This window comes from Salmo salar, chromosome 13 (assembly GCF_965601325.2).
Source record: "Salmo salar chromosome 13, fSalSal1, whole genome shotgun sequence".
Classification (NCBI taxonomy): Eukaryota; Metazoa; Chordata; class Actinopteri; order Salmoniformes; family Salmonidae; genus Salmo; species Salmo salar.
In genome coordinates this window covers 27,185,172-27,195,507 of record NC_138303.1, presented here as the reverse complement: position 1 = coordinate 27,195,507, position 10,336 = coordinate 27,185,172, and the positions used below count along the sequence as shown (strand labels likewise).

Here is a 10,336-nt window from a genome sequence, read left to right as displayed (position 1 = left end):
CTCGTCAATCTACACATAATACCCCATAATGACAAAGCAAAAACAGGTTTTTAGATTTTTTTGCAAATATATATATATAAAAAATGAAATATTACATTTACATAAGTATTCAGATCCTTTACTTAGTACTTTGTTGAAGCACCTTTGGCAGCGATTACAGCCTTGAGTCTTCTTGGGTATGACGCTACAAGCTTGGCACACCTGTATTTGGGGAGTTTCTCCCATTCTTCTCTGCAGATCCTCTCAAGCTCTGTCAGGTTGGATGGGGAGTGTCGCTGCACAGCTATTTTCAGGTCTCTCCAGAGATTTGGTTCAAGTCCGGGCTCTGGCTGGGCCACTCAAGGACATTCAGAGACTTGTCCCAAAGTCACTCCTGCGTTGTGTTGGCTGTGTGCTTAGGGTCGTTGTCCTGTTGGAAGGTGAACCTTCGCCCCAGTCTGAGGTCCTGAGCGCTCTGGAGCAGGTTTTCATCAAGGATTTCTCTGTACTTTGCTCCGTTCATCTTTCCCTCGATCCTGACTAGTCTCCCAGTTCCTGCCGCTGAAAAACATCCCCACAGCATGATGCTGCCACCACCATGCTTCACCGTAGGGATGGTGCCAGGTTTCCTCCAGACATGACGCTTGGCATTCAGGCCAAAGTGTTCAATCTTGGTTTCATCAGACCAGAGAATCTTGTTTCTCAGGGTGTGCGAGTCCTTTCGGTGCCTTTTGGCAAACTCCAAACGGGCTGTCATGTGCCTTTTACTGAGGAGTGGCTTCCGTCTGGCCACTCTACCATAAAGGCCTGATTTGGGGGCGTGCTGCATAGATGGTTGTCCTTCTGGAAGGTTCTCCCATCTCCACAGAAGAACTCTGGAGCTCTGTCAGAGTGACCATCGGTTTCTTGGTCACCTCCCTGACCAAGGCCGTTCTCCTCCGATTGCTCAGTTTAACCAGGCGGCCAGCTCTAGGAAGAGTCTTGTTGGTTCCAAACTTCTTCCATTTAAGGATGATGGAGGCCACTGTGTTCTTGGGGACCTTCAATGCTGCAGACATGTTTTGTACCCTCCCCCAGATCTGTGCCTCGACACAATCCTGTCTCGGAGATCTACAGACAATTCCTTCGACCTCATGGCTTTGTTTTTGCTCTGACATGCACTGTAAACTGTGGGACCTTATATAGACAGGTGTTGTCTTTCCAAATTTTGTCCAATCAACTGAATTTACCAAAGTTGGACTTCAATCAAGTTGTACAAATATCTCAAGGATGATCAATGGAAACAGGATGCACCGGAGCACAATTTCAAGTCTCATAGCAAAGGGTCTGAATACTTATGTAAATAAGGTATTTCTGTTTTTATTTTTAATACATTTGCTAAAATAAAAAAGAAACAGTTTTTGCTTTGTCATTATGGGGTATTGTGCGACTGATGACGGGAAAACATTTTATTTAATCAATTTTAGAAAAAGGCTCATGTAAAAAAAATTGGAAAAAGGGAAGTGGTCTGAATACTTTCTGAATCCACTGTATTATGACAGCCTTTTGTGATGTTTCTTTTCTTCGTTTTGGACTTCAGTTAAGTTTTTTGGGGCTGTTCTGGCACACACATTTTTTTCTGGAGGCAAGCCAAAGTTAGGAGACGAAGTCTACGCCCCTTCGTCGGTGATTGGTCAACAGTACAGATTCAGAAGCAAGCAGATCCCACACTCCAAATTACATTTACATTTTACATTTAAGTCATTTAGCAGACGCTCTTATCCAGAGCGACTTACAAAATGGTGCATTCACCTTATGATATCCAGTGGAACAACCACTTTACAATAGTGCATCTAAATCTTTTAAGGGGGGGGGGGGGTTAGAAGGATTACTTTATCCTATCCTAGGTATTCCTTAAAGAGGTGGGGTTTCAGGTGTCTCCGGAAGGTGGTGATTGACTCCGCTGTCCTGGCGTCGTGAGGGAGCTTGTTCCACCATTGGGGTGCCAGAGCAGCGAACAGTTTTGACTGGGCTGAGCGGGAACTGTGCTTCCTCAGAGGTAGGGGGGCCAGCAGGCCAGTGGTGGATGAACGCAGTGCCCTTGTTTGGGTGTAGGGCCTGATCAGAGCCTGAAGGTATGGAGGTGCCGTTCCCTTCACAGCTCCGTAGGCAATCACCATGGTCTTGTAGCGGATGCGAGCTTCAACTGGAAGCCAGTGGAGAGAGCGGAGGAGCGGGGTGATGTGAGAGAACTTGGGAAGGTTGAACACCAGACGGGCTGCGGCGTTCTGGATGAGTTGTAGGGGTTTAATGGCACAGGCAGGGAGCCCAGCCAACAGCGAGTTGCAGTAATCCAGACGGGAGATGACAAGTGCCTGGATTAGGACCTGCGCCGCTTCCTGTGTGAGGCAGGGTCGTACTCTGCGAATGTTGTAGAGCATGAACCTACAGGATCGGGTCACTGCCTTGATGTTAGTGGAGAACGACAGGGTGTTGTCCAGGATCACGCAAGGTTCTTAGCACTCTGGGAGGAGGACACAAGGGAGTTGTCAACCGTGATGGCGAGATCATGGAACGGGCAGTCCTTCCCCGGGAGGAAGAGCAGCTCCGTCTTGCCGAGGTTCAGCTTGAGCTGGTGATCCGTCATCCACACTGATATGTCTGACAGACATGCAGAGACGCAAATGACCTCAGTGTTGCCACCTTTCCAGCCTACTGTACCCTCCACCTTCCTCTCAAAACCTCTCAAAACCTCATACACCCCCCCCATCAGAGACCCCCTCACCTCCTCTCTCACCCTCTTACCTCTTGCTCCTAGTTCACGCAGACCCCCAGTCTCCAGACATCATTTGCACCCAGATGATAAGTGCCCCTATTCTTCATCATTTAGTCCAGTGACTAAACCCCAGTTCTCATCCCCTTCTCTCTGGCCAAGCTAACTTGGAACTTAGAAACTTACACTCGCTATGAAAAACACAACACACACAATGTAATGTTTAAATAGAAATTTGTATTTACATCAATATTAACATCAAGAAACAAGTAAGAAAAAATGCAACAGTAATTTACATCCTGAAATTATGACCGTATATTTTCCCAAGCATTTTATATTTTCCTCCCCTCTCTTTTCATTTAAATCAAAGGATAAATCGAGAGGGATATTTTTTTTAAGCAAAAGCACAGAACATAGTACTTTTGAATATTCGGTAGGTCAATCTTTTTCAATATACTTCATCAAGACTGAAAATTCACTCTAGACTATTCCAAGATGTAATGAAGTTTCCATAAAACAGCTTGAAGACATTCTCCATTGTGTTAAAAGATAGATAGCAATCCGTCATCTTCAGAGTCCATGGGATAGTTTTGTATCACCACACAGGTTAGTGCCACTAAAGAGCTTCTTCTCTGAGTGGTCAATCTCATGAAATAACCGTTTCCAGCACCACAACTTAGAACTGGCCATAGATTTTAAGAGATAAAACAAAGAAACAAAAAAACAACAATCACAAGCAAGATTAAAATCACTTCAGCAGAACCAGACCCATGTTAACTCTGTTTTGTAGGAATGGGAATACATGAATTCAAACATATTCTATGTAGGGTGTGCAGCCGAGAAATGCACACATGAATAGCTTACTTGCACCATCTAGGACCGGGTTCTAAGCACTGCAGAATGACAAAACACAAATCTTTGGATTGAGCACATCTTAAAAAGATTTCTCACAAAGCTTCACAGAAAATGTTACAAAATAAAGGAAAAATCAAGGTTCAACATAAAATCATGTAAAATGTCCCCAAATAACCTTCAAGGACCAGACAGAGAGAGGGAGGGAATCCAAATCACCATCTAGTGTAGCCCGACAGCCTCCCTAAATATGAGCTGACTTCAAAAAGTAAAGCCACAAATAGAACCAACCGCAGTGTTGAAGACCGTAACTCAAAAACCTACATACAGTAATACTGACCACCACAACCCAGCATCTGTGCCCAATAGAAGGGAAGAAAAGCAGTATTGATATTGCAATGGCTTTGGGTGGTCTATAATAGCCTATCTGTGAGCACATAGTTGCTGTTAAGTAGCCTTCCCTGTAGCTCAGTTGGTAGAGCATGGTGTTTGCAACACCAGGGTTGTGGGTTCGTTTCCCACGGGGGGCCAGCACAGAAAATAAAATGTATGAAATGTATGCATTCACTACTGTAAGTCGCTCTGGATAAGAGCGTCTGCTAAATGACTAAAATGTAAAAAAATGTAAATTGAGAGCCTAGCCAATAACAGAGTATGGAATTATAAGGAATGGAACTAGAGCCATTGAACTCATAGGGCCCTATCTAAAAATATCAATCCACACACTGGTAAGAAACATGGACCCCCCCTAAGTCTAACACAATCACATGTCACCTCTTTTAGGCATCGTGTGTGTTTGTTTGCTCTTTTGAATTAAACATCGATTGATAGAAAATGACAGGATCACACAAGCACCTCTAAATCTATGCAAATGCCTTTGAAAAAGAGAAATGTATGATTTATAGATCACAAATTTAAAAAAGTGCTTTCTGAAAGAACAAAAGATGCAGTTGTAGCTTTCTGAGGCAAACTGAACCAACGTTTTTCAGTATTGATCAAAGAAAGACCCCCTTCCTTTTGTATTGAAAATAAAAGTTATTTTGACCTACGACAGAATAATAAAATTATACTTTAAATATCAAGCCTTACAATCTCTTCAAAAACAGTATGTGACCTACAAAAGCATATATTTATATATATATAATACATTTGAAGCGTATTTACATTTGTATTCACAGACAAAAGCAAAAATTCCAAACGAGACGAGTCACATCCTAATACTGCAGTACCATCGCTTTGAGTAAATGGTGCTTCTCTTTGCCCTCACAGGAGAACCAGGAGGAAGGATTATTGCTAGAAATCTGCATAAACATACACTAAAATCGGGGGAAACCCTTTCTTTCACAGTGTGTGGATTACTTTAGGAATCAACTTATTCATTAACTGGCAACAAATTGCTATTAAGTATTCCATGAGGTAACCAAGATGTGAATCTTACAAATTCCTCCTTAAAAATACAATATCCACATTCGTTTTTAAAATGCTTATTTACATTTATGAATAGATGTATAAATATGAGGGTAACTGTGCACTCTGAAATAGGTCAGTACATTTTAAGGATCTACTTTAATAATCTGAACCTTTTTCATCCACTAACATCCCCATAATCAACACACTGCAGAAGAAAGTGTTCTATAAAATCGGTGCTTACTGCCTTTCCATTGGTTAACCATTTAGAATATTGATCGTCACAGTAATCCATTTCTAATCATAATATTCTCCATCCTCTGACAAACACAAAAACAAAATAAAAACTTAACAAGATTTGCTGTTATGCATTAATTCTTGGGTAAAGGCCTCTATGACCAATAAATATTGCCACAATCATTTTGACGACAGCCTTTCCGTAAAGTGCAATCACAGCCAACTAGTATTTATTTCTGTCGTACCTTAACCCAGTCTCCTGCAGGTCCACTGTGTATGTATGCTGCCTCTTAATTACTTACAGTACCAGTCAAAAGTTTGGACACACCTACTCATTCCAGGTGTTTTCTTTATTTTTACTATTTTCTATTTTGTAGAATAACAGTGAAATAACTCATATGGAATCATGTAGTAACCAAAAAAGTATTAAACAAATCAAAGTATATTTTAGATTCTTCAAAGTAGCCACCTTTTTCCTTGATGACAGCTTTGCACACTCTTGGCATTCTCTCAACCAGCTTCACCCACCTGGAATGCTTTTCCAACAATCTTGTAGGAGTTCCCACATATGCTGAGCACTTGTTGGCTGCTTTTCCTTCACTCTGTGGTCCAACTCATCCCAAACCATCTCAATTGGTTTGAGGTCGGGTGATTGTGGAGGCCAGGTCATCAGCTGCAGCACTCAATCCCTCTCCTTCTTGGTCAAATAACCCTTACACAGCCTGGAGGTGTGTTGGGTAGTTGTCCTGTTGAAAAACAGATGATAGTCCCCCTAAGCGCAAACCAGATGGGATGGTGTATCGCTGCAGAATGCTGTGGTAGCCATGCTGGTTAAGTGTACCTTGAATTCTAAATAAATCACTGACAGTATCACCAGCAAAGCACCCCACACCATCACACCTCCTCCTCCTTTAGACTCATCAGACCAAAGGACAGATTTCCACCGGTCTAATGTTCATTGCTCATGTTTATTGGCCCAAGCAAGTCTCTTCTTCTTATTGGTATCCTTTAGTAGTGGTTTCTTTGCAGAACTTCGACCTGATTCACGCTGTCTCCTCTGAACAGTTGATGTTGAGATGTGTCTGTTACTTGAACTCTGTGAAGCATTTATTTGGGCTGCAATATCTGAGGCTGGTAACACTAATGAACTTGTCCTCTAACTCTGGGTCTTCCTTTCCTGTCTGACCTAAAGGTTAAATCATTTTTTAAAAATAAATAAAAGTAATGATGGACAGTCGTTTCTCTTTGCTTATTTAAGCTGTTCTTAACATAATATGGACTTGTTCTTTTACCAAATAGGGCTATCTTCTGTATACCACCTCTACCTTGTCACAACACAACTGATTGGTTCATGCATTCCAGGTGACTACATCATGAAGCTGGTTGAGAGAATGCCAAGAGTGTACAAAGCTGTCATCAACTCAAAGGGTGGATACTTTGAGGAATCTCAAATAGAAAATATAATTTGATTTGTTTAACACTTTTTTTGGTTACTCCATGATTCAATATGTGTTATTTCATAGTTTTGATGTCTTCACTATTGTTCTACAATGCAGAAAATAGTAAAAATAAAGAAAAACCCTGGAATGAGTAGGTGTGTTCAAACTTTTGACTGGTACTGTACTTCTGAATTGACTACATGCTATTGACTACATGCCTGCTCATCAGTAAAGTAATATAGCTTATAGAGGTAGAAGTTGCCCCTAACCACAGATCTAGAATCAGGGTTCCCTAATCTTATCCATTAGGGGGATGTGAAAATAGCTGACCATGTATCAGTGATTACAATCAACTCCCACCTTCTCCAACAATGGACTATATATATCATTCATTAAGTGTGGATTCAGAGACTGGATGGGATGTATGGTCTGCATACACAGTGGTCCTCCAGGACCAGAACTAGGAAACACTGTCTTCTCTCATAGCGTTCCAAAGCAGAGAGAATTCCCACGGCCAGGGGTGAACTTGGCATGATGGTAGTCACATCCCACGAGAGAGAGGATGTCTTCTAATTTCTATCCGTCAGTTTGTGTATGTGTGTGTGTGTTTGTGTGTCAGTGTGTCTTGGATGTTTTGGGGTGTGTGTGTTGGTGTGTGTCATAGCATGTCTCATGTACAAGAAGTGAGAGTAGAATAGTGTGTCCTCTGTCTATTTTCCTCCAGCTTTGAGACTGCCGACACTGGCCTCGAGTCCAGAGGAGCAGCACCCCCAACTGGTGGGAGTAGAGTACTACACAGACACACACACACACACACACACACACACACACACACACACACACACACACACCGCATGCACACACACGCACGCATCTCTCTGAAAGGATCACAGTGAGTCTGTTTCTGTTCCACCACACGCCTCTGTCTCAGGTTCAGCAATATTTCTGTAAGGAAGAGAGGTAATGCGGTTAGTTTTGGAGACATTGTGTGTGTGTGTGAGTACATAAATATTGATAACACTCATGCTTACTGTACATGCCAGCCAGGTCACCCGTGATACAAGTCAGTTTTCGACGTCCATCCATGTCTGAGGTCGCCAGGAGATGACATGGAAACCGGCCACTAGGAGCAACAATGAGCGCTGTTACCTTCAAGTAGGTTTGGGTTTTGCTATAGGGCGTTGTGGACAGGGATGGTGGACTGGCATAAGCATCTGCTTCTGATTCCAAAGGTTGCAAGTTCGAGCTATAGAAAGTTGTTTTTGATATTTTGTTTTAAGCCTACCCCAAACCGTAAGCATCTGCCTCTTATTCCAAAGGTTGCATGTTCAAATCCAGCTATAGAAAGTTGTTTCTGATATTTTTGTTTTAAGGCTATACCAAACCTTAACCCTTACCTTAACAATTTGGAGTTAATGCCTAAACTTAACCTTAAACACTTCGAAATTAGATTTTTGGAACAACTTCGAAATTTGATGTTTGAGAAACATGGATGAACGTCTAATTCTGACGTGAGACAGAGCTGGTAGGTACGTTCATGCACACACACACACACACACACACACACACACACACACACACACACACACACACACACACACACACACACACACACACACACACACACACACACACACCATTTACAACAGCGGTGTACCTGATCAGGCCCCATCGGCATGCGTCCCATCACCATGGGGTTCATCCCCATCTGCCCCATATGGCCCCCCCCTCCATTGGAAGGCATGCCCCCATTCATCATCATGCCCCCGTACTGTCCTGGGTTGCCCGTTTGGGCAAACTGCTGCTGCCCCGGGTTGCCCTGTTGGGAAAACTGCTGCTGGGGGTACGAGCTGGAGAGACAGGGAGGGAAGGAGGTGGGTTAGTTGGTTACGAATGTTGTCACTGGTTGTTGTAGGTTATTTCTCTCTCCCTCCCTGCTACACACACACCTGTTGCGGGCCATGCCTCCCTGCGACCAGCCCTTCATGTCAGCGCTCTGGTACATGGGTCCGCCCTGGGGATGTTGTTGCATCATGGGATTCTGAGGACCCAGGCGGCCTGACATCATGGTGCTGGGGGGGCTGCTGCCCGCAGGGCCAAACGACGGGTCACCCTGCTGGGCCATACCTGAAGGAACATGTTACATAAGAAATGGCATGTGAACGCAAGCACACACCCACACCCACTTAAGTGATAATGCCCTCAAAGCCGGTGTTTGGAGGATATTGGCACAGGTGTTGTTAAGCACCGTGCCAATATATCCTCCAAACACTGGCTTTGAGGGCATTATCACTTTTATTCAACAGGTTACCAACATTGTCAAATAATGATAATGACATATTTTCATTATAAACACACACACATTCCATGTCCCACTGCAAGTACAAAACTCACCACTAGGAAGCAGAAACACTCTGTGGCCCTTCAGGTCAAACAAACCCAAACTCACCGTAGTTTCCCCCGTAGCCAAACTGCTGGGGGCCCAGGTTGGGGCCTCCCATAGGGGCGTCCATGCCGGTGGGGGCGGTGACGTTGGGAGGGGGGCTGAACCCCCCTGCGGCGGCCACTGCTGCCGCCTGCTGCTGTTGCTGCTGCATTAGCATCATCATCCTCTGTCTCCTCATCTGCATGGTCACCATCTCCCTGCTACGCTGGGCCATCATCTGGGCATTCAGGAAGCCAGGCTGGGGACGGGGAAGGGGTAGAGTGAGTGTGTGTGTATTTAGATTTTTGGCTGTGTGTAATGTACAACAAGGAAAGGTTAGGCCTAAGTGGCTCCCACATGCTAGTGTGTGTGTGTGTGTGTGTGTGTGTGTGTGTGTGTGTGTGTGTGTGTGTGTGTGTGTGTGTGTGGTGTGTGTGTGTGTGTGTGTGTGTGTGTGTGTGGAGGAAAGGGGAGTGCCTACCTGTCCCCCCATGCCAGGCTGCATACCCGGCCTCAAGCCAGGGTTGCCCGCTCCAGGGTTCTCCATCTTCATGGCCATCCCCTGCCGAGTCTGACTCATAAACTGAGGGAGGGAGGAAAGAATAAGCTGTCAGTATAAAGTCCTGTGTGAGTTTATCAGTCTGTCTGTGTGTGTGTCTCCTACCTGTTGGCCCTGTAGTCTCTGCGCCAGCTGGAGCCTCATGGGTTTGGTGGCGCTCATCATCCTGGGTCTCATCATGTTAGCACGGGGGTGACCCATACCCCCCATGCCTCCCATCCCTGGGAAGCTGCCCCCTGGGCCCATCTGGGAGAGCATGGGGCCAAAGCCCCCCTGTTGGGGCTGGCCCTGCATAGGGCTCCCCCCGTAGGCTGACTGCATGGCCATTGAGGGGGGTCCGGGGTAGCCCTGACCGTACAGAGGCTTCTGCTCCAGCACTATGGAAGGATCCTGGCCGGGGAAGGGCTCACCATGCTGCTCTGGCCCCTGGCCCTGGCTGACCAAGTCGGGGATGCCCAGGGCCCGGTCAATCTCCTCCAGTGCGATGCCGTCCGTGTTGTTGAGCAGAGAGTCCAGCTGGTCCAGCAGCGCCCGCTCGTCACTCTGGCCCTCGCTGGTGGTGGGTGGAGCCAGGAGCTCATCCAGGGTGTTCCCAAACTGACGCCTGAAACACACACAGAGAACCGTTAATTGTATGACATAATGGCATTGGCTGCCAATTGTCCTGGTATAAATCATATATTATT

The 10,336-nt window shown here is 45.1% G+C and overlaps 1 protein-coding gene across 4 annotated transcripts in view; it reads right to left on the bottom strand.

Annotated features, from left to right (window-relative positions):
• Positions 1-2,948: 2,948 nt before the first annotated feature.
• Positions 2,949-10,336, bottom strand: part of LOC106566728 (nuclear receptor coactivator 3) — a 110,876-nt gene continuing 103,488 nt past the window's right edge. For 3 of the 4 annotated variants that reach the window (XM_082959918.1, XM_082959915.1, XM_082959917.1), the window contains 8 exons: positions 9,756-10,254; positions 9,573-9,674; positions 9,116-9,350; positions 8,616-8,793; positions 8,324-8,516; positions 7,698-7,789; positions 4,221-7,611; positions 2,949-4,039 (listed from right to left, as the gene is read on the bottom strand). In XM_082959918.1, coding sequence (XP_082816044.1) covers positions 7,715-7,789; positions 8,324-8,516; positions 8,616-8,793; positions 9,116-9,350; positions 9,573-9,674; positions 9,756-10,254 — 1,282 coding nt within the window. In that variant the 3' untranslated portion in view covers positions 2,949-4,039; positions 4,221-7,611; positions 7,698-7,714. The remainder of the gene's footprint in view (positions 4,040-4,220; positions 7,612-7,697; positions 7,790-8,323; positions 8,517-8,615; positions 8,794-9,115; positions 9,351-9,572; positions 9,675-9,755; positions 10,255-10,336) is intronic. The other variant, XM_014135048.3, reaches the window with a different exon arrangement.